We start from the raw sequence: 24507 nt of genomic DNA on the forward strand, positions 1-24507 counted from the left end.
CCTCTCCACAGAGTGAGGAAAGGGTTAAAGGGCTCTGGCATCATGAGAAAGAAGGCATCTCCACATCAACCCAGACCAGTTTTTCTCACCTCCTTTGGCAGCAACTCAGAACAAGCAGAACACGGAAATTCTTCCTCAGGCTCCCTCCCTGCCACCCTCCTTCTACATTCCCAAACAACATCTCTCCTGAGGCTCTAACTGGATTAGGAGGAAAGAGCCACAGGGCTGATGTCAACATCAAAGGGGGAGATGCGGTGAGGTCTGGCCTGTGTCTTGATCCACAGGTGCTGGGACTGGGGAAAGGTGGCAGGAGGGTGAGCTTGGGAAAAAGGGATTAGCAGGGACTGGAAAGAACGTGGCTGCTGTAATTCCACATGATAAACCAGACTGTGCTCTGTCTCTACACCTTAAGTGCTAGACAAGCAGGTACAAGCTTCTGGCTTCAGCCCGCCGCGCAGGAGGCTTCCCGTGCTGCCAGCCCCAGACGGCCTGTGCCCTCCCATGGGCAGAGGTGCTCAGAGCAGGCACAGGATAAGACGCCTACTTCCTCCTGTCAGCTCAGGTCTTGGGGGTGAGGGAGGAGGGGCGGGGAAGAGACTGCGATTGCAGGAAGAGGAAAGACAGGAGAACAGTCCCTTATCCAGGCACCGTATACCATCCCAGAGAGGCACCACCATCGGCTGAGAAGTGAGACCCATAATGTGCTTCAAGCAGCTGCTCTGGACTCAACAAAGACTTTTGATGAGTACAATCACCTCTGTAGACTGTGGGGAGGGATTTATGATGTGGGTGATTCATAATATAGATAATCAAAAAATATAGATAATCAAAAAAATTTATGATGTGGGTGATTCATATTATAGATAATCAAAAAATCAAAAAATTCATAATATAGATAATCAAAAAATCAAAAAAATTTATGATGTGGGTGATTCATAATATAGATAATCAAAAAATTCTACTTGATTTGGAGACTTTTTTTTTTTCCTCCTCTAGACAGATGCACCTTCCTAATTCCTTGGAGTTTGGTCAATATTGAAATATGTTTACATTACCAAGACACTCACTGACCAGTGGGTAGAGGAAGCAGCTAGAAGATAAGGCACAAATTAACCCCTACCAACCCTCCCCACTCTACCTTTCCTGCCCCAAGAAAACTGAGTTGCCTCTAGTTAAATCTCCATCCACAGTAGCCTTCTAGCAGAGGCTCTCAGCGGAGGAGCTGAACAGCAGCGGGCGTCCAGTCTCACGGACTCTTACCTTTTTCAGCTTGCCGCTCTTTGTACCCACAAACACCACGCTGTAGCCATTGTAAACATAGGACGCCACCGAGGTCATGCGGTCCCGGCTGGTGGTGTAGAGGGTCAGGCCCTCCACTGGAATTGAGCCTCCAAGCGGCTGGTTGATGTCCAGTCCACAGAAGTTGTCATCGATGGGCACCGGCTGGAGAGAAGGGGAGGGACCTGGGGTGAGTAGCAGCGGAGGCAGGGCCGCGTTGATCCTCACCAGCCCACCCACCGTGGCCACCAGCCCCAGGACACCAGGCCTCCGAGAAATTCAGGCATGGAGTTCAGGGGCCTAACACACACTGCACACACAAACATCTCACGGCTGACCCATGAACCCCGCACTGACTCCTGGGAAACCAGACAGCTTTCTTCTCCCTCACCTGCTATCACCCACTCACTTTTCTGCCAAGACAACCTGCGACAGGTTGCAAAGCTGATTGCTCAAACTCATTTCCTGGTCATTTACGTGTCCCTGTGGACCACGCCATTTGTGGCGGTCTTTCTATTTAGACAGTGGAGATTCAGTCTAGAGGCAACATCACAGGATTCCTACCAGCCTGGTGGCGCTCCTTATTTGTTTCCTGGACTGCAAAAGCCTGCCTTCGGGCATAAGGAATTTTCAGTCATTCCATTATTCACCACATCCCACACTGGGGATACATTAAAAAGGGTTATCTTGATATTGAACAGTGCCTTATACTTTGGAAAAGTTACTTCATCTACATGAATCTCAGTTTCTTCAGGTGTCACACTACCTGCCCACCTTTGTGAGAGAATCACTGGGGAGAAAAGGAAATAACACGTGCGAAGAGATTCATTAAGTTGTACAATGATTCTCATCACTGTCCGTTAGAGGTCTTCAGTGATGTTTGGGTAGATTCTGGGGTAGATGGTCTTCTTGTTAGCAGCCTTTTGCAGGGAGTGGAGGTATGCTTGTATAAAGAATATCTGTCATTGAATAAATTTTTTTTAAAAAAATTAAAGTCTCTTCTCTCTCAGAAGAGACTAGGGCACCTTGAAAAGACATTGCACCTTGAGCAAGTGGAAAAATAGCTGGACAGAAAGAATTCCAGTCTCTGCTCTTCTTCTATGTGAACTTTGATCAGTAACAGCCTCTTTGGGGACTGTTAAATTGATGATTTCTAAGATCTCATTCAGTTAAAAAAAAAAAGACTGCATGCTTCCTGAGGACAGGGGCTGCGAGGGGGCTGCATTCTCTGCACACTGTCTAGCCTGGGGCTGGGCTATGACGGATCCTCCAAAACATCCCAGTTGATTGCACAACAGGGAATCCTGTGGGCAAAGGTCGCAGACTCTGGGCCAGAAAGAGCCCTGAGCCCTGTGGCAGCTGTTCCTCCTGGGTCTGGAAAGGCATCCTCGAGGAGGAAGGAAGTGACGGTCGTGGGAAGCACAGAAAGCATCATGGAGAGACCTGTTCCCATCACCCTTCTCCTCTCACCCACACCAGGAAAGAGCGGGCTGGTGTGTCGTTCCCTGACAGCTTCATTTCCTTGGAAGAACTGATTTATAAGCTAAATGGGATTTTTTTTGGTAAACCAGGGACTTCTCTTTCATTCCCTGTTCAAATCCAAAGAGAACAGAGGCTCATGTCTTGTGATTCCTTGGTGTTTTGTAGAGAGCTACTGCTCCTACAACTGAGTGGCGGTGCTACCCTTGTGTGTGTGTGTGTGTGTGTGTGTTTATCCTTTAGGAAAGAAAACTAACTTTTGGGTTAAGGATGACCTTGAATTCTGGATTATATGGCGCTCCACACGGCAGAAGGGATAAGCTTCTCAGGCAGGGAGTGAAGCAATGGTATAGTAGAGCCAGCTTATGAGGAATGCCTGTACGTCTATCTCTGCATTCAGTGACATCACACTGGTGGCTTGAAATTATCCATGGTGGGAGTATTTACACCACGGAAATTGGCAAATGCTTCTAATCAAGATCCTCCCACCCCAATCCCTTCCCTGCTACTACCATTGCCTGCATATAGCCATCCATTTAAGATTCACCAGCACATCCCTGGAGCCAATGATGGAAATTTCAGGCTCTCTAGAAAGGTAGGTCAGAGGAATCAGCTACCACTTTTTACATTTTCTACTTCTCTTTCTCATCCCTACACCAGAGGCACAAGTGTCCTGATAAAGAATCAGGAAATCTAGATTGTAGTCCTGTCTCTACCACTAGCCAGCTATGTTATCTTGATATACCACATACCCACTTTGAGTCTGAATGCTCTCATCTGTAAAGGGAAAGGATTAGACCAGGTAATCGTCAAGCTTCCTTTCAGCTCTGAAAGTTCTTGATTTCATGGCTTCAGTTTCTTTCCCACTCTCTCCAGGGACCGCTAAGGTTGCAGAGCCTGGGCTCAGGCATAACCTAAGCCAGCTTCTGAGAAATGATGACAGAAGCCAAAAACTTGCCAGTGATTTTGAATTTCTCTACATCCCTCCTGACTCTAGAATCACCAGACTGTGACGGAAACGGTTTGTTCTGAGCCTAAGCCCCTGGGATTGGCTGGCATTTCCTTTTCTCGTCTCTAAATTGTCAGATATTCCCAAACACCTGCTGCCCCTTTACTTTTGCTCTGAAAGGGAGAGCCTGGTGTATGGCTTTCCTTAGAAGCAGCATGGCTAAATGCAAAGAGTTTGGACTCGGAGGTCATATGGGCTAAACTGAATTCAAATCCCTGCTGTGTCATTTATGGTTGTATGGGTGCAACCAATGTACTTAGTTTTTGTGTCTTTGTTTTTCCATCTGTCAAATGGGGGATGAAAATCCTTGCTTTATAGGGTCATATTGAGGATTAAGTGAGGTAACTCTTAAATTGCCCAGCACAGCCTTTAGGACAATAACTGTTATTCAATGGGTGACGCTCCCCTTCCTCATTTCTCTTCTGGAACAGAGTTCAAATCCTTCATCTGAGAGCTCCATGTTAGTCCAGAGATCACGTTAAAATTAAGCCCCGGGACGTCAGCTACCCTCACTCCTCCCTAACGCCCTCTGAGGCCACCAAAATGTCTCTGGGTCCCCAGGTCTGGGACTCCTTAGATTATAAGGATTTTAAGGGGCCCCTCCTGTTGCAGCCCCACCTCCACCTCCACTATCAAGGCCGCAGCCGAAGAGTGATGATGAAGGGAGGGGGTGGTGAGTGAGGGGCTGTTCTCTCTGAGGTCCTGATCCCACCTGCTGTCACCTCTCTCCCAGTGCCTCTGCTGCTCTGTGGTTACTAGCCCGGGCTTGTCTCTCTGCAAGCCAATGGAGCCCCACAAGGGTGTCGGCTCTTCCTCTTCCCTCTGGCTCAGCAGCAGGCAGGAATCAGCAGTTTCCTTCTGACAAGGGCCCCCTCTGGGCAGTGGGAACCAGGCTGGACTCTGCAAGGACTTAACCCTTGCATTTCCTCTCCACTTGTCTTGATTGGTTGGGGCCAGAGGTTATAGAATTTCAGGACTGTAAAGAACTTCGGAGAATATCTAGCTCAAACTCCTCATTTTATAAAGGTAAAATAACAGCAAATAACTGGTTCTATAATCATTAATATTAATAATTATAGCTGTCCTTTATTGCATGCTTATTATGGGCTAGGTATTGTGCTCATACATACTTGCTCCATTTGATCCTCATAATACCCATAAAAAGAGACTACTATTATTTCTATTTTAAAAATGAAAAAAAATACAGCTCAGATCAGGTACATAACTTGCCTAAAGTCACACAGTTTTAAATGGTAGGACTGATTTTTAAATACAAATCTGTTGGAATTCCAAGCCTACGGCCTTAACTACTATCCTATTGTACCAAGAGGCTGACGGTAGGAACAGAAGCATACCCTAGGCCTGATTTGTCTTTTGCTTTAAGAAGAGGTGTTTGGTCCCGGTAGCAGACACCCTCCATTTAGGGTGCTCAGAAGGCAGCCGTATGGGTCACTTGGTCTCAGATTGTTCCCCAGGCTGCCGATCCAGTGTCCACAGCACTCTGCACAGAAATCTATCTTAGCACTTGTCACATGCGTAACAGTTAACTAATAATGCTCAACCTAACACTCCAGGCATGGTGTTAATCTTGCCACATAGTATCTGATCATCCCATGCGGTAGGCATTATGATTCCCATTTCACAGATGATAATGGAGAGATATTAAGTTACTCCTGAAGCCAGGAAGTCACGCAGATAGAATTTGAATTCTGAATCCCAAACTCTTAGGTACTATATTACACTGCCAGCTATTTTTTCTTTCACTCTTTCTCCCATTAGATTACGAGATATCTGAACGTTGTGATCATGTCTTTTTATGTTTGCATCCCCAGCTGGGCACTTGGGAGATCTTCAATACCTTCTTGTTAAGTGGATGGCTGGAGGGAGGGATGAATGGATGGATAGAGGGATGGGTAGATGGATGGACGGACTAATGGGTGGATCACGGTAACCACCTAGATGGTAGCATCTTGACCCTCTGACAGGACAGTGCTTTCCACTGACTTTCTTGTCTCTGCCATCCTCAGGTCTGGACCCCAAGCTCCCTTTCTTCTCCTTTTTCCCCAGTTTTCAAATTATCAGTCAAGCTCAACTCCCTTCTCGCTCCTCCAGCTCACATATCTACCTGCCTACTTTACTCCTTCACTTGGCTGTACAGTGGCCTACAGGGCCCTGTATGTACAGGATCTGGTGTGTGTTACCTCTGACTGGCTCATCTCCAACCGCTCTTTCTGCCACATGCTCGGGTCCAGCTGTAGTGGCCTCCTCGCTCTTCACGCTCTCCAGGCATGCCCTGCATTCTCTGCAAGAGCTACTCCCTCCCTCTCTCTGGAATGCTTTCCCAGATACCTGCATAGCTTACTTTCCTCATTCTTTGCTCAAATGCTGCTTTCTCAATGCACCAATCCTCGTGGGTACTGCCTCTTCCCACTTCTGTGCTTTATTTTTCCCTACAGCAGTTGTCATCACTTGAGAGACGACATATTTTATGTATTAATCTGTCTTGCCTCACTAATGAAAGCTCCATGAGGGCAAGTAGCTGTGTTGTATGGTTCACCTCTGAAGCCCGGGGTGCTTACAACAGTGGCTGGTGGCGTAGAGGCCCTTGATTATACATTGGGAATGACTCCGCGCATCAGCAAACATGCCTCAAGTGTCTGATATCCTCAGACTCTGTATTATGGGGACCACCTGGTAACGTGAGCCTGAGCACCTCTCTCATTTCAGGCCGTGGTGGTCTGCGGGCAGGGTGTGCAAAGGGGTGTGCAATGCCAGATGCCACATCAGGGGTAGAGCAGGTGGGCCCTCCTTACCGCCTTGGTGCACTGCACGTCCTTCCCCAGCAGCCAGTTGAGCTCCAGGTTGCCCTCGCCCTGGTAGCAGGACTGCAAGCGCTCTTTGATCTGCAAGTTGATGGCCCGGATGGGGAAGGCACAGAGGGCGGAGTCATCCGGCGGGTGGTGATACTGCTTCTGCCCTTTGGAGAAGATGGCGAAGAGCACGTCGTCCTGGCCGCTGATGTTGAAGGCCTGGGCCAGCGAGTCCCCGGGCTTGGCGAGGTAAGCAGCCTGCAGGAGGCGATATTCCACCCCGGCCCGCGTGCAGCCGAAGGGCAGGGACACGTAGGAGTGGAACTTGGGGTCGTCCTTGCAGAGCCTCACGATGCGCGAGGTGTAGAAGAGGTCTCCGGCCGAGTTGATGGCCACGCCCTCGGGGGTCTCAGGCTGGACGGTGAGGAAGTAGACGAAGCCCCCGCTGGCGAAGCCGTAGATGTAGAAGATGTCAAAGTGGGCGACCAGGGCCAGGGTGTCGGATGGGATCTTGATGAGTGAGGAGACGAAGTCGCTGTGGAGCTCGTAGTCGAGCATGGCGGAGGACTCGGGGTCGCGGGGCAGCTTGCGGCTGGACAGGGTGGGAAAATAGTCCTGCTTGCCGTCCACAGCAGTGCCGATGAAGAGCTTGCCGTCCTCGCCCTCGGAGCGCACGATCACCCCGTACATCGTCCCCGTCTTGTTGACGCTGGACAGGTAGTGCTCCTTCTTGTGGGACGGCTCCACCAGGATGAAGAGGTCGTCCAGCCGCAGCAGCTTGCAGACCCCTTGGTACAGGCTGCCGCAGGCCAGCAGCCGGTTCTCGGAGTAGTCGATGATGAGCAGCTTGTTGACGTTGTTGGTAAGCGTGAGCACCTCGCTGCAGGGCTGAACGATGAGCGGCGGGTAGCAGGACTTGTTGTCCTCCTCCGGCCCCGTCTTGTGAGCCACCTGGATGGTCAGGTTGCCCGTCAGCTTGTACACGCGGTTGATGGCCCCCACGTACACTGCCCCCGTCCCGCGGTGCACCGTCAAATGGTTGAAGGTCCAGTCCCGGTTCTCGGAGTGGAAGGTGCTGAACTGGGGCATGCCGGCCGCCGGGGGTGCCAGCAGCACGCAGACGGCGGAAAGCAGGACCACAGGCCAGCCGTCCACCTCTGCAGCCCGCGGCCAGGGCCTCCTCTGTTCCATTCTGAGCCGGGCGGGGACCAGGAGACAGAGCCTGTGAGCGCTCGCGTACTCCGCCTTCCTGGCTTGGCCCTTACATGGTTCTGGAAAACACAAGGCAGAGGGGTCAGATGGAAAATAAATCCCTGGAGGAGTGAACAGGACTGCTTGACCCAGGTCCCAGTGCCGACTAGCTCTGTGAGGCTCTTTCTTCTGTATTTCAGTTTTTCTATTTTTAACATACTTTCTCCCTCTTCGGGATGTTCAGGGAATCCTATTATCTATTTTGGTCTCCAGCCTTTACGCTGTAAAATGCATTTTTTTTTAATAACTTTACAAAGCATCTCTATTTCTGTCCTCTTCAGATATCGTTTTTATCTCTCAGAGAGGTTAAACGGCTGAGTTCACCCAGCCAGTTGATCCTGGTGTCGGAACTAAAGCCGGACTTCCCCACCCAGTCGCTGGGTCTGTCCTCCTGTTCTCTCCCAGTCCAGTGGAAATCTCTCCTGTCTTGTGAAAGCTGGTCAGCAAGGTCCTCTCCCAGGCTCTCCCAGGCAGCTATTCCGAGTCTGATATCACAAATAAAATTCTTTCTTATTTCAGACTTCCAGCCCCTCACACTGCTGGCTTCCTTCTTCTTTCATGCTCTGTTCCCTGTAGGGAAGGAGGAGAGCTGGTCACCCTGAATCACAGTGCCTCTCGCTGCCCCTTGACCTCGTCCTCTCTAGAAAGAAGAATCCCTGATCATTAGCGGTTAAAACTCGTTCAGAGTGTGAGGTGGGACTGGGATCCCCACAGGTGCTGTTCAGGAGCCTGCAGAGCCCCAGGGAGAAGGGCGGACAACCCCCCACCCCTCCTCCTTGGGACAGGAGGGCATCAGCCACTGCCTCCCCAGTAAGTGGGGTGCCAGGTCCTGGGGAAATTGCTTCCACTTCTGCTTCTCTGCAGGTGGAGCACAGGGGGAGGTGGCCTCCTTAATCACGGGGACTGGCTGGCTGAGTCCAGTCTCAGCCACCTGGGCAAGGGTTCCGGGTTTGGGAGATGTGGAGAGGAGCAAAGGGAGGCAAGTTGAAGGTCAGGCTCACTGTAGCCACTGCCGGGGCCTTGTGATTGTTTAAGGCTCCGTGTGGCCGACCTCAGGCTGCCTGCCCCAGCCTCATCAGTCCCCTGCCCCGACTTCTTTCCTCCCTCTCTGCCCTCCCAAGCCCCAGGCTGCACAGCTTTTCCTCCTTATTCCAAGGAAGCTGCCCAGAGGGGCAAGGTGGTGTTCCTGCGAGAGCTTCTCTAGACTCCTAGGCAGAGGGTAGAGAGCGGAGCCTGTCCCATCACTCTGCCAGCGCTGCTCCTGACTTCTATGGAGAGGGAGGGACAGCGGTGGCAGTGGCGGCAGCAGTGGGCAGCAGGCTGTCTAGCAGAGGGATCTTTTCTCCAGCTGGATGGAGTGTCTGACAACTTCCTCGGACAAGTCCAGACAGAACTCTGGGTGATGAGGCAGCAGGAGTGGAAACACTCAAGCCAAGGATTAAGAATGTGCTCCAAGGCGGCTTAGGAGAGTCCTGTGTCCCTTCGCCCCCAACCTGGCTAGACTGGGTTGGAATTAACACAGATGCCATCTGCAGCATCCCCATGGCTTTCGCTCTGTGTCTTTAGAAACTCTCCCTCATCCTCCTCAACTGTGCCTCCCATGCCTGACAGCCATCACGGTGCCAGAGGGAGGCCCCACCTGACGGCTCTCCTCCAACCGGGCCTCACCGGGGTGTTGTTCTGGTGTGACTCATCAGGTCCCGGGCTTCCTTGGAAAGAGGGAGGCGACAGCGGCATGAGGCCCAGGCTGACCTCAGAGACTCTGACACAGCCCTTCCGGCCCCACGTGCTCACCGGCAAAGCCTCCCGACAGACAGAGCTTTCGGTTTGGAGGTTATTTTTAGCTATGTCCTGGGGCCAGTAGCAGGACGTGAATTCCTCAAGAGGAGCCGTGGAAAGGAAATAACAGAATGCTCACATTCTCCAGCTGGACAGGGAACGGCAGGAGGCCGGGCTGTGCGTGCCCCTGTCTCTGGGTAGGAGAGCTCCTATGCCTACAGGTGGAGGGCTGTGTGTCCCCGAGGAGCCGTGAGGATTCTAATCATCACCACTGATGCGCTTGGGCTGTGCCTTTTAGACAGTGCTCTGTGAGACACCCTGGCATCGAGTTTGTGGGCAGTGCACCCCACCTCCCCCAGAACGTACATGCACATACATGCTTAGCCCATGGCTGGAGGGAAAAGGTCCCAGTAGAAGAGGTGACACCAAAGGACACGATTGTGAGGTTAAGATCAACTATCTCACCTCCCTGCCCGATATCCTCCAGAGACACAGTTTGAATAAACAGTGAGTGGCTTTTGTTGTTAGGCAGAATTGGGGAAGAAATTTGGGACCTTGGGCAAGTCCAGTCTCATCCCCCTTTTCTGGTAGGATGGGATAATTACAGCACCAGCCCCTCGAGTTGTCATAGAGTAAATGAGATAACGCGGGGAAACCTCTTAGCATGGGAGCTGGCACTCAGTGAATGCTTAACTTATGGAGTTATTATTATCACTGAAGCCTCCCCAGGAGACTGCACTTCAGGAATCCCGCCAGACCTCCTGACTTCTCTTTTTGCTCGTATTCTTCCTTTCCATGGGAATGAACGCTGTGGGCAGACCTTTGATCCCCCTCCCTGGCCCAGTGAAGGGGCACAGACTGGGAAGCATGAGTCAGAGGAAGGGGGATAGATCCAAGGTGATCATCTCTAGCACACTACTGCACAGGTCCCAACACAGCCTCTCTGCAACCTGCAGGGAGCCCGGCGGAGGTACAGGATCCTGAGAGTTCAAGTATGAATGGCAAAATTGGCCTGGTGGCTAGAAGGTATGCAGTCATGGGGCAGGAGGAAGAGTGAGGGACTCGGCGAGCCCCGGATTCATATCCTGCCTGTGTCACCCATGAGTTGTATAGCTTTAGACCGGTCTAGCATCGACCTGAGCCTATTTCTTGATCTTAACATCAAGGATGTTAGAATTAACCAGTTCTTAAGATTTCTTCATTCAGACAAAATGATACCTTGAGACTTGTCTGCTTCAGCTTCCAGAGTCTATGACTGCAATGGCAGCTGAGGTTCTTTTGTCCTACTGGGTAAGGCTGGTGAAGTTCAGAGTTCTCAACAGACCAATAATTGGGCTATTCTCCTCTCACCCCTCAATCAGCATCTACCCTGGGACAGACTGCTCCTGGTGACCGGCCACACAGATTCATTCCATGGCACTCAAAGATCACCCACTTGGGAGCAGTAGGCACTAGTGCGTCAGGGTCAAGAGGAGACGTGGTCTCTTGCAGTGCAGGGGTGGCAGAGGAGGCTTGCATTCCACCTTGGAATTCACAAAGACAACTGACTTCAACAGCAAGTTGAGAGCCCCTGGCTTTCCAGGCCAAGGCTGATGCTATTAGGTAGCTCTTCCAAAGCAGGGCCCAGCTGGCAAGGATCAAGCCTCCCGTCTGAATTTGGAGTAAGGGGGAAGGGCACCCACCTCTGAACCTCTGACGAGAGGCAATGTGGTGTAATGGTTAGACTCATGAGCTCTGAACTTAGGTGCTTGGATTCAGAGGCAATAATAGTTGTGTCAACTTGGTCAGGGTACTTAGCCATTCTCTGATGCTATCTCACTATTTATATATAATGAGATTAGCACTAGCATCTACCTCATAGGATTATTATGATGAAGTCCTTTAATACATATAAAGCACTTAGAACAATGCCTGGTCTGTTATAAGTGTTCAAGATACATTAGCCTTTATCAGTAATAATTTATTTCTCAATATTCCCAGCTCTTGATTTCCACCCATTCCGTGGTCGGTCTTAGAATGACTTTGGTAGAAGCCAGTGAACACACACCTATGACTCTGTAGACCTAGCATTTCCTCCTAACCCCAGTTTTCTGCTAGTGTCAACCTCAGGGGTTTTCTCAACGATGCCTCCTTCCTGTCCCTTCTCCTCTCTCCGTCTAGTTCATGAAGTCACTGTGTCACATGCATTCTCAAGAGCCAGACTTGCCAAGTGGCTGTCCTCCTACCAGTTTCCCTCTCCCCCACCCCAAGTCTCCAACCAGGACGTGCTGCCCCGGGATGCTCGCCCTATCAGCGAAGCACGCAAAGCATTCCTGATGCCAAGAAGAGGCCACGCTTTCCTCTTTGGGAAGCAAGTGTCACTAAATATTTTATTTGGAGGGCCTGGTGACACCATCTCCCCGATCAGGATTCAGGAGGCAGGTGTTGGTGACAGCTAGTGAAGGCATCTAATACCTTCCTGATCAGCTGCTGTAGGCAACAGGGGCAGAGCAGGGAAGAAACGACAATTAGGCATTTCCAGCTCAGCTCAGTGCCAGAGTCTTTCCTTCCTGTGACCCGCCCTGTGGCCTTTTTTAGGAGATCTGGGGGAATATGCCTCTATGCTTACTTGGCCTCCCTTATTGCAAAAGGAAGGAGGAGGAGGTAGGAAGAGGAGTTAGGATCAGGATACAATTTTGCTAAACTGAGTAAAAGTTCATGATGGTAGAGCTCCCACTCTTGGACCCATCTGTAGCTCTTCCATCATCAGTATCCTCCATCATTCTATCATCACTGTCACCATCATTATCACCACCACCTGCACTGTCATCACCAGCACCATTTTGGCTGTGACAGTTTTCATAACAATAACAGTAAAACATGCCTATTAATACAACCGCACCTACTAGGTGGCTCACATAGCCAGGATCCAAATGGTAAGTATGAGAATGAGGGCTGTGTACTATTTACAATAGCCAAGACATGGAAGCAACCCAAGTGTCCATCAACAGATGAATGGATAAAGAAGATGTGGTATATATATACAATGGAATATTACTCAGCCATAAAGAAGAATGAAATATTGCCACTTGCAGCAATGTGGGTGGACCTAGGGAATATCACACTAAGTGAAGTAAGTTAGACAGAGAAAGACAAATAGTACATGATATCACTTATATGTGGAATCTAAAAAATAAATCAATCCATATACAAAACAGACACATACTCACAGACATAGAAAACACATTTATGGTTACTAAAGGGAAAAGGGAGGGGAAGAAGGACAAATTAGGAGTATGGGATTAACAGATACACAGTACTAATATATATAAAATAGGATTTACTGTAAAACACAGGGGACAATATTCAATATCTTGTAATAACCTATAATGGAAAGGAATCTGAAAAAGTATATATATATATATATATATATATATAAAAAACTGAATCTCTTTGCCATACACCTGAAATTAACACAATATTGTAAATCAACTATACTTCAATTAAACAAACAAACAAAAAATGAGCGCTGTGAAGTCAGAGGAGTTAGCACCTGTTCCTGGGCTTCACCCCAACCTCTTCCCTCTCCCAGGGCAGGGAAAGGTCCATCTTCTCCCCCAGCTTTCCCTTCTAATTAGTGGCACCTTTAAAGCAGGAATTCAAGTCCAGCACTGAAGCAGACTGTAAAATTACTCCAGTCCACTTCTTTTTTTTTTAAATGAAGAAACTGAGGCCTATGGAAAGAAAACAGATTGTCCAAGGTGACCCAACATGACTCAGGGACAGGCTTCCATCAGAACCTAGACCTTGTGACCAAAGGTCCATTGCTTCCTCTGCTGTAGGCAAAAGAGTCCAGGGAGTCAGTTATGTTCTGCCTCGAGGGTGCCCTGTTTTGGGGAAAGAAGGTGCCTTTTGATCGTGGTGGCCCCCTGATGGGCAGAAGTGAGCCTGGGACTGGGCCTGGACAGGGAGGTGGTGTGCAGGGCAGACTCAAGGATGAGCGGATTAAGGGGCAGGGGAGTGAAAGGGACACCAGAATGGCTCCCTTCTGTGTTGGGGGGATGACCTCCTCCAGGCCAGGCAGGTCCAGGCAGTTGTCACACACAAGAATGGCACCTATACTGTGACTTGGGGGCTAAGGTGTCCTGTACCATATGCCTCTGGGTTGTAGACAACCCCATAGACAGGTCAGATGTTATCCAAGCACAGGCACTTTCTTTTTCTCAAAGACTTAGAAATGCAGCCGAAGGGACTAGAGTGAGATATCCAGGGGGACATCCTATCTAGAGAGGATCCCTGGGGCATCCTGCCAAGGAGATTATGGAATTTTCTGACATTGAATTTTCCTGACAGCTGTTGAGGAATATGTTTACTGAGAAGCAGGGGATTGGTCCCAGTGACCCAAAGAGGCTGCCTTTGGTATAGGATTTCTATGAATTAAAGTCTATGAGGATAAAATGTCTAAATGCACAAGGCTGGGGCCCTGGCTCATCCCCTGTGGATGGAACGATCTTGAAGGACCCGTCATAGTGTCATCTTTGGGGTTGTACATGAACATTCCAAGTGTCACTCTGTCGAACAGCGACCTCAGAGGTAGTCCAGGCACGTTGAGTAGCACAAGGTGAATGCCAGGGCAAGCGCAGAGGCCGCGGGTAACACCGACAGCTGGAAGGCCTCAATTAGAGTGAAAGGAGTTATCTGGTATTTAAATAATTATTAGATGGAAGGAGTAATCATGGGTTTGAGCTGATTTTTTCCCCCACTGTCACCCTGATGGCGTCTATAATATATTATTCAAATGCCCATGATGCTCACTGAGAAGAGACCAGAGAGAGGGGAGAGATTGGGAGAGAGAGGTGGTGGTGGGGAGGCAGGGGGTGGGAGAGAGACTCATTTAATCTCCATGTGACAGGGCTGCAGGAGGTACGATTAGTCTTTTTCTTATTTCAGCTGTCACTCAGGCACAGACACCAAGATTGTTATTAGCGTATTTTATGCACGCGATTTAAAGGGAAAAGAGGAGGGGGGGGGGTGGGCAGAGGGAGAATTTCCTACAGAAAATAACGGGACCAAAGGAACAATTTAGATGTCACTGCTATACCAGCTGCGTTTGTTTCATTAATCGAATGTCATTTTTTCCCCCAGACTCAGTGCTGTTATGCGAAGCTAAGTGGCTACACCTCGCCCCAGAGCGAGATGGAAGGGAGGTGAGGGGCGAAAGAGAAGGAAAATGGGCCTCTGCCTACATGGCCTCTTGGCATCTTTCCTGAGAAAGTGCAATAGACGATACAATGCTCCCCACCCCTCCCGCATCCCCCCACGGTATGTCCAGGCAACTTTTGGTAACAACAGCTACCCAGTCACTTCCCTCACCATGAGAAGGGAGATTCCCTGCTTGTCCTTCCATGCAATTTTTTTTCCCACAGGTGGATAAATCAGATCTAATCTCCAATAACCAAGGACTAAGTGAAGGAAATTTGGGGAGGCCCTAACATTGATCAGCAGTAAGGGAAGAACTCATATTCCAGGCGGTGAGAGGGCTGCTGACCAAGCCACTGTGTGTGGCTTTCTGCTCAGGCAGATGGTGGAAGCAAGAGTGCATGACACTCCCACATGAGTGCATGACAGAGATGGGGTCTCTGTGTCTCAGATGGCACGGTGGGCAAGGCACTCCCGCTCTCATGCACCCTCCAAATTCATATGTTGAAGCCTTAAGCCCTGCAACCTCAGAGCATGGCTGTATTTGGAGACAGGGTCTTTATAGAGGTAATTAAATTAATATGAGATAATTAGGGTGGGCCCTAACCCAAATGTACCAGTGTCTTTATAAAAAGGGGACATTTGGACACAGAGACAGATAGGCATGGAGGGAAGACATGTGAAGAGACACAAGGAGAAGACGGCCATCTGCAAGCTAAGGAGAGAGGCCTGGGACAGACCCTTCCCTCACAACCATGAGAAGGAACCACACCTGGACTTCTGGCCTCCAGACTGTGAGGCAATTAACTCCTGGTGTTTAAGCCACCCAGTTGGTGGTACTTGGTGACAGCAGCCCTAGCAAACTAATGTAGCTGGGAGGAGTGATGCATTCCACCATCTTGGCTTGGGAATTGTTCCTTGAAAGAAACGGGTGTTTGTGGCGAGGGGTTGGGTAGAAGCCATCACAGGGCCAACACACTTCGAGATGTAGATCTCTCAACATCTCTGTGAGAACCAAAGGCAGCAAAACATGCTTCCCCTTTCACCCAGCTAAACACAGTGGCCCCGAGAATGCACTTGTTCTGCCTCTCCCAGCTCTGGCCCCGGTGGGACTAGAACTGGGTTTTGCCAGCCTCTCACCTCTCGTGCTTGGCCTGCAGAGTTCCTATCCATTTTGCCTCCCTGCCCCCTCCTCCTGCTGCCCAGAAGAGTCCATGTGTCACCTGCCAGACCCCAAGGACACAGGGGATATTCTGTGACTCCCAGGGAGCCATTGCCCTCCATTCCCACCCCAGCTCCTTCTCTGGCCTGTCCAGGGACCACTGCCTCTTCACATCAGGGAGGGTTTTCTGGTAGCTTTTTTTCCCCAGGTCTCCCAGTGGGCTCTGCTCAAGCCCTGGAAACCACACCAGCTCTCCCAGGGCCTTAGCAAAACATCCAGTGTTTGTCTTCTCCTCTCACAGGTTATAAAAGTTTGGAGTTGTCTCCCTGAATTATGAAGGGTTCCAAAGACAGGCGCTTATTTGAAGGGTTGCAGAGGGGAGGGGCTGGGCTCCTTTCTGGGGTGCTGGCTGGGTTGGCTTGGCCAAGTCAAAACAAGATTCATTACCCTGGGGCCGGGAGCAGGGAGATACACCGCCTGACCCTGCAGACCTGCCCCATATGTCACGGGCCTGTCAGAAATCTCCCAGAATTCCCTTTATTATCTAAAGGTCGCCACCCGGGCAGCGTGGAGAGGGCCCATGGTATAAACTAAACTACAAGAGCAATCAATTTCAAGCAGCTGCCGGCCTGCCCCCCCTCCTCCCTCCTCCTTCCGTGGGCTCTGCCCTCTTCAACCCCCTCTAGGGGATGGTGCAGCCCAGCCTTGCCATGACTACCTCACCCCTGGGGCAGAAAGAATTTCTGCGACTTAGCAGGGCTCTGAGGCTCCAAGCTGTGGGCACTGGGGGCGCGCCTGCCCTCTGCACTATGGGGCCCCTAGAAAGGTGACCCCACTTGTCCCCTGACTGTAGCCAGACCATACGCATACCATCCTCGTGATGGGGTTGCTCTGCTGGTAGGCATTATGGGATTAAAGGACAGGAAGGGGAGTTTTCAGGCTCCTTCCAAAGTCTGGCAAAGGAATAAAAGTGGGGATCTAGCATTGCTAAGTCAAGTCCAAATTTACGTTAGAACTCCTCATACCAGAAGGGTCACGAATAGCATAATGATAGCAATTTCCATTTGTGTTCCACGACAAAAATAATAAAAAGGAGCAGCTATCATTATTATTAATTATTAACCACCTGCTATATGGTACACTGCTAGATTCTTTGCATACGCAACGGGTAATTTTGTGATTATTCCGCAAGATGGGTATTATTCTCCCCATTTCACAGATGAAAAAATGGAATCTCAGGGAGGTTGAGTAACTAGCATCATTCTGCTAGGAAGCAGAACTTTCTGACACCCATGCTTTCCCCACTCTTCCACATCACCTAGATATTTAGAATTTATTTTTCAACCAAACCCTCTTGCCCCTAATCTGGGAAGACTCATGAGAACTTTAAGTAAGACTTGGCAAGTACTTTACTTTAAAGTCAAGACTTGAGGCTCCCATTTTATTTTGGTAAAGAAGCAGGGCTGAGGATGGAGGTGGCCAGGGCTGAGTTATCCATTACAAGGTGGAGTCCATGGGTGTTTTGTGGCAAGAGGTTTGCTGGCTGGCAGTCACCTTTCAGGGGAATTCCACATGATCTTTCCGAGGAGCCTGGAAGTATCTCTCCTGCCTTCTCACCCAATGCTTACTGTACAAGGAAGAGCTAAGGACTTTGAGATAGAAATGGGGCAGGAGAGCAGGAAACAGGGTAGAAAGTACCCAACTAAGGGGTTAAATAAATTACAGTTACTCCAAATAACGGCATATTATGCTGTCATTAACTGCAATGTTTTCAAAGAATAGTGACACAGCTCCAATTCTCACCAGTGGGGGGGAAGGGGGAGGAAGAAAAAGGAGGGGGGAGTAAAAAAACAAAGCCCTAGACATTTATCCCAGCTCTCAGGCTGTGGAATGGCCCTAAACGCCACTTACTTTCCAGGAAGCTGTCCTATCTTTCTCCTCTTGAAGAAGAATTTTAACAGCCCCCAGCAGTCCCCAGGTGAGAGCGCTTCCTGTTTCTCTTGCAGACCCTCATGCTTTCTGCCCCATGGCAGCCACTGAAAGGCTCTAGGGACAAGGGGCACTCCCCATTGCTGCTGCCTTGTCCTTGCGTCAGGGAGAGCAGCCATTAGTGCCAGATCAAGGTGCATTTTTTAACGCTGTTTCCAGAAGTTGGGATTCCCCCAAGTTCAAAAGAGTGGTCCTCTTTACTAGCAAGCCTGGTGTTGCCTCCCTGAAAATGTGCATGTAAGACAGTCACAGTCACCATCCAGGTCTGCCACTGTGATGGACCCCAGTGAAGGCCATTGGCCTCTAAGATGCAGCCATAGATTTCCTGCAAGGTGTGCCTCGTACTGCTTCATTTCCTGTGTGTCAGAGGACTACCTTTGACTAACTTTGCCAGGTATAGGGCCAAAGTATGGTATCCACCTAGAAAACACCTTCCTTGGCTCCCTGCTGTTGCCCAGACAGACTCGGGACTGCTCAGTGCCCAAGTTCAAGTCCTCCCAAGCTGGCTCTTCTGTCTTTCTCTGGCCTCCCTTCCTACCTCTTCCCGGGTGACCCCACTCCTAACAAACTGGTTCATTTGCCGAGTCCCCGAAACACCTCACACGGTTTTATCTCCGTGGTCCCCTCTCCCTGGAATGCCCATCTCCACTTTCTTCTTTGCCTGTCTAAACCCTGTCCATTCTTCAAAACCTCAGGAAGCCTCTAGGCGCTCCCTGTCCCCAACCCCTGTCTTTCCTCCAAAGTCAAAAATTGCTATTTCTAGCACACATTGATTGCATGGTAGTGTAGGCTCTCTTTTTCATGTGACTATCCTATCTTCCCATTGCAGTAGAGGCTCTTTGAGGGCATCTTTGGCATCCTGTACAGGGGTAGCATGATGCCTTTTACTCAGTACTGCACTCAGTCTGAATCATGGAGAGCAGGGGAGAGGGAAGGGGGGATGCTCATATGTTTTTCTCACCTGCTAGGCTGCTCTAAGCCATGGCTGAAATACACTTGGCTCAATGATTTGTCATAACTGATCTTTGGGAGGTAGTGAAGAAGGGAGTGAACCATTTGGGAAGGATCCTGGCTGTGTTGTTCGTCTTGAGCCCACTGGGTGAAGAGCAAATGTCATTGGCTAGGTGGATAAGGTGGGGAGAAGGATGGAGAAGAGTGAGGAGATGCCAGCTCTCCTTTGAAGAATGCCCCATGCAAACAGGGTTGGTGCAGGAAATGTCTTGGCAAGAAGCCGTGAAGCATACGCTATCATCGATCACATGAAAAGCACGTAATCATAAATGGACAACATAAAGTGATCAAAAGCAGAGTGGGTGGGGTGAGATCCCTCCAGGAAGGTTTCGGAGCAGGGCTGTCCTATGAGGAGGTCAAATCGCCGTGACACATGTTGCCGGGCAGCGGATGCAGAGGCTTCGGAGGCAGACCTGGGCGCAAGTCTTGCTCTACCACTTACTAGTTCCCTGACCTTGAACATGTTATTTAACCTTTTGGAGTCTTAGTTTCCTCAACTGTAAAAGGCCACCGCACAGGGTTGTGGTGAGAACTGATGAGAAAAGAGATGTGAAAGTGTTTTGTAAATGCCACAGTTTTGAATAAACACCAGTTACTCTTATTTCTGTTTTTGGAGAAACACTGTACAAGGGCATCATCTCCTTGGCAACAGTGTCTGCCCTGGATGGTGGCGTCAGCCAGGTGACGGGGTGGTTCTTGTGCATGGAGCTTGGGGACCCAGCTCCCAGCTCCCCAGACCCAGGCTTCTGGGGAGAAACTGGGTGCTGCTGGTTCCAAGCAGCCATTCCTCCAGTCCCCCGGGGCCCCATGCTACCCAGGGCACACCCCCTCCTCTCAGGGCCCTGAGAGTGATTTAAGGCCACTTCTGCCACTCTGGGTGATTTATCCAGGTGCCCCTGGAAGGAAAGAGGAAGGAAAGGAGAAGAGAGAAAAGCTGGCCCGTAGGACGAGGAGATGCTGAGAACTGTTCGTACGGGCTGAGCTCCACATTTTGGGGGGCTCTTCCTCTGGGTTTGGTCAGCACGTCAGATGAAATTCCTCTCTGCTATCTTCCCTACCTCTCCTTCTTTCTGGGGCTTTTCTTTTTAATTAATTAATTAATTAATGTTTTGGTTGCGTTGGGTCTTCAATGCTGCACGTGGGCTTTCTCTAGTTGCGGCGAGTGGGGGCTACTCTTGGCTGTGGTGCGCGGGCTTCTCATTGCGGTGGCTTCTCTTGTTGTGGAGCATGGGCTCTAGGTGCGTGGGCTTCCGTAGTTGTGGCACGTGGGCTCTGTAGTTGTGGCTCATGGGCTCTAGAGCGCAGGCTCTGTAGCTGTGGTGCACGGGCTTAGTTGCTCCATGGCACGTGGGATCTTCCCAGACCAGGGATTGAACCTGTGTCCCCTGCACTGGCAGGCAGATTCTTAACCACTGCACCACCACGGAAGTCCCTTTCTGGGGTTTTTCTGAATCAACAGCCTCCCTTCGAATAAAAAGCTGTAACTCCTTTTTATAAGGAAGCTTCTTAAGCAGGCTGTGTCCCCACCCTGTACCTTCCCACCTTCAGTTTCTATTATTTTTCTCTCTTTGTCTGAGACTCTGAGCTTTTGCAGAAAAGATCCTGAGCTGTCAAGCAGCCTCTCTTAAGTAACAGGCGCATTCACACTCGCACACACTCAACGGAGCAAGGGAACTGCGGGTGGCGCTGGTTAAGAGAGACACATGGAGACTTTGGGGCGGCGGGCACTCTGGGCAGAGGTGTGTCCACTTATGGGGCTTGTCTGTGCCAAAATGTAGTGCATCGGCCTGAAGGACCCTTAGCACCTGGGTGAGCAGGGAGGCAAGAAGAGACTTTTCAGGCCCTTGCGGGAGAAGCGGAGGGCACAATTATCGGGGAAGCTGACCCCAGGAGAAGAATGTGCTGGGGGGGAGAGGGGGAGACGCAGGCCAATGTAGCGTGCGGCCACCTGGGCTGGAGATGAGAGACTTTTCGAGTGAGGATCTGGCCCCCGATGATGAATGGGGTGTGAGAGAGGAGCCTGGAAAAGGGTAAACAGCCAGGAGGGAAGCAGGAGGCTGGGAGGTGGGAGGAGAAAGAATGTTGAGGTCAAAGAGCAGAGAAAATGCTCCTGGAGTGATTGATTCAAGATCCAACTTGCTGCCCAGCCTGGTGGGAGCACAAGTGCTCAGGGACGTGCTTGGCCCGTCTCCCCTCCCGTGGCTCCGCCCAGGTACCAGCAAGTCCGCTTCCCCCAGACCCCTGTCACGCCCTCTGGGAAGTCTTTTTGATGTTTTGTCCTGAGTCTCCAAGGGACCCCGCTGTAGTATAAACTAGCATTTGTGCAGCGATCTTATAGTTGACTAAGAATTTCATGTATGTTATCCCATTAATGTACCCCATATGCGAGCCTGTGAGGGAGAGAACAGGTCAGCATCACCACTTCACCGGTGAGACTTAGGTAGACCTGAGGTGAAATATTTTGGAGAAGGTACCTGATGTGGAAGTGGGCCTTGGACTTGGGGCTCCTGGAGTTACACCTGTCTCCCTGCTGCCCTTCTGGCTGGAGTCCAAGTGATATCACCAAGGACAGAGCCCTGACTCCAGAGATCAGCCTCCCTACAGGCCATACTTGGGATATACTGTCCCCACTCTTTCAGAACGGGAGTGCAGTGCAAGGAGCTCAACTCAGGCTTGAGTTCTTGGGGACATCCTGCGAGAGAGGAAGAAGACAGGCTGGGAGCTTGTGGCCCTCCACCGAATGCCACTTAGCTCCTGCCCAGCCCTGGGGAGGAGCTGAGGACTGGAGATGGCCCAAGGGCTGGCATGGGTGGTGGCAGATGGAAAGAAATCAGAAGCAGGGCTTTGTAGGGGGAGAGGCTGGGCTACCAACATCCCCTCCCCACCCAACCTGCTCTTATCAGTGGCGCAGAAAACTATTTGCCGACTCTCCTTCTGAAGACCTTGCTTCCACAATCCCTGCAGCTTGGCCTGAGATCGCAGGCAGCTCCTACCTGCCTCTAACCTGCTGTCCCCCATCTTCTCCCAGCTCTCTACCCTGGCTCTGCGGCGCTCTGATTCCCAACCCTGGCAGATCACTGATTAATTTAGGGCTGTTTAATAACCCTTCTATTTCGATGAAACAAGCTGTCTCGCTTTCTTTATTTTTAACACCGACTTTTCGTTGCTCTGCTAAGCATCTCACTGCCATTTAAATTTCTCTGTCTCCAACCAAGCTGATAATAGACTGGAGTGAGCAGCTGCTTCCGTCCTGTTTATGACAATGATTAGAAGTTAGAGCTTTGCAGGCAGAGAGCTGACCAAGTCTCAGCGCACGCGGGTCTGCCCCTGCTTGTAGACCGAGAGCTCATTTTAACACGATTAGGACAATTCTGGCTCCAGGGGAGGCCAGGGCTTATCCCAGCCCAGCCTTCCTGGCACCCCGCTCCGAGGGGAGTCACGGGGATGAAGGTGTGAGAACCAGCTCTGTTTACTGTGGAATTTAGGCCTGCAGCTGTGGGTCATTCTCACGGACCTGACACTCATCCTCACTTCTCAAAAGAGCCTTTTCCTCCACTGAATTCACTGAGCAGCAAAAAGAAAGACTCAAGGTTAGAGGACTGGGACGTGGGTGGGGACCTCAGCCATCCCTCTTATACCTTCCACACGGGAATCCCTTCTTGAGACCTGGTCATCATCTTCCAGTCTCTGCTTGAATTCCCCGAATGATGTAGAGCCCATTCCCTCCCTAGACGGCCCCTTCTGGGTTGCATGGCTCTGGTTCATCTCTCTCTCCTGGGCTCCTGCAACACTTAACTTGCATGACCATTATTGGTGTGTATCCCCTTTTCCCCTTGCCACACTGGAAGGTTCTCAAGAGCCACGATAGCCACTGGCCTCCCTCCCATAATACTTGCCACATAGTAGATATTCAACAAACATGTGTGCAAAGTAAATCATGTTATGCCAACGTCAATCTCCTTGCAAGTAATGAACAGTACCTTTCTTCTGCCTGGGCAGGCTCCTGGTGAAGCGGCCTCTTTGTCTCTACCTGGACAAGTGTCCTGCCTCTTCCTGTCCTCAGGCCGCAAATGGCCCTCAGGAGCCAGGGCCCTGCTATTTCCTCCAGGCCTGTAGCGACTACACAGCTGGCGGAAACCTTGGCCAAGGAGGCTGGGGGCTTGTGGTAGAAGCCAATCAGGTGGCCTGGACCAGGTCCTCTGGATCCCAATTCCGCCTCGCATCTCCTCTGGGTCAGACACGGCTGCCTGAGAAAGCTCGCAGGTGCGTGGTAGGCAAACCCTGGCCGGCCCAGGCTCCCACCTCCCGCTCTGGCAGCCTCCCAGCCAGCACAGTCTGCAGGCGGCTGCTCGGGTCATTGTCTCACCCTCTTCAACTTGTGAATGCAGAGCCTATAGAGACCGCCACACAAGCAGTACCCACGCTGCCTCTGGGGAGGGAGGGGTGGCTGGGCTTTGCCAGGGCCATTGACTCTGAAAAGAGCAAGGCCTGCGGTGGATGGAGGAAAGCTGGCTGGAGCTACTTAAGGCAGGGGGGCCTTTCTACACACTGCCCAGCGCCACAGAGAGGGATGGGGGTGTCCTAGGGCCGGCGGACTGGCAGAGCAGGGGAGAGGTCACTTCTTGGGGACGCCCGCTCAAACCCAAGGGAGAGAGATGGGGACGGCGCTGAGCACAGGGTTGGGGAATGAGAGAATGGAAAGAGAAGGTGGCCACATGGGCACGTGGAGAGAGTGTGCTGGGCCAGGCCGGGGCAAACAGACCTCCTCACAGGTGGACACCGTGACTGGCCACTCACTGTGTGACGCAGGGCAGTCTACTCTCCCAGGCTGGACTCGGCTGCCGCATCTATGATGTGGGGCTGGGTAAAGCTGTTATCAAATCCTCAGAAACATTTCTCAAGTATTCTACATATAACACCCGTTCTTTTGTAATTCAAACTGTTTTCTTCATAATATTCTAGAAAAGAAACTCAAGGCATCTTGTCACACTCATTTTCCACCGCTGGCTCTTGGACAGTGCTGTCTAAGGCACAGGGCTCCCCTCCTCTCATTGCCCCCTTCCCATGCTCTGTGCTTCCAACAAGGGCAAGGCTCTGTGCTGCAGCAGGGAAGGCCTGGGAGAGTTTCTTGGGCTAGCACAAGAGAGCTGATGCTTCTCCCCAGACATCTTGCTATGTTCTGCCCAGGGGTCAGCGCTGGCCAAGGATCTAATCCCTGAGCTCCAGGGTCCAGCTGGGGCTCTGGCCCCAGTTCCTGCTGATGCTTTTCGTGCTGTGTCCATCCCATTCATATCCATACTCCTAGGAGCTCTCTCTGCAGAGAGATGTAAGCTTGTTTGCAGGCAGGCAGCTAGGGGTCCGTCAGCTCCGCCCCTTGCCCTGCCATGGGAGGCTGACTCCCAGAAAAATGCCAGCTTACCAGTTCTGTGACAGTATCATTCATCTCTCCTCTTAGACTTGAAGGCATCAAAGCCCCAAAGGTAGCAAATTCAGAATTCAAACTCCAGCCCCACTGGTTAGTGCTAACCCCAAACCATGCATGTGGCCCCAGTGCCAGGATC

General features: G+C 50.8%; 1 protein-coding gene across 1 annotated transcript in view; it reads right to left on the bottom strand.

Moving 5' to 3' along the window:
* Positions 1-24507, bottom strand: part of PLXNA2 (plexin A2) — a 216672-nt gene that overhangs the window by 183210 nt on the left and 8955 nt on the right. The window contains exons 2-3 of the mRNA XM_030872914.2: positions 6580-7847; positions 1261-1443 (exon numbers count right to left, since the gene is read on the bottom strand). Of these exons, the coding sequence (XP_030728774.1) occupies positions 1261-1443; positions 6580-7767 (1371 nt within the window). The 5' untranslated portion in view covers positions 7768-7847. The remainder of the gene's footprint in view (positions 1-1260; positions 1444-6579; positions 7848-24507) is intronic.

This window comes from Globicephala melas, chromosome 1, assembly GCF_963455315.2.
Source record: "Globicephala melas chromosome 1, mGloMel1.2, whole genome shotgun sequence".
NCBI classification, from domain to species: domain Eukaryota; kingdom Metazoa; phylum Chordata; class Mammalia; order Artiodactyla; family Delphinidae; genus Globicephala; species Globicephala melas.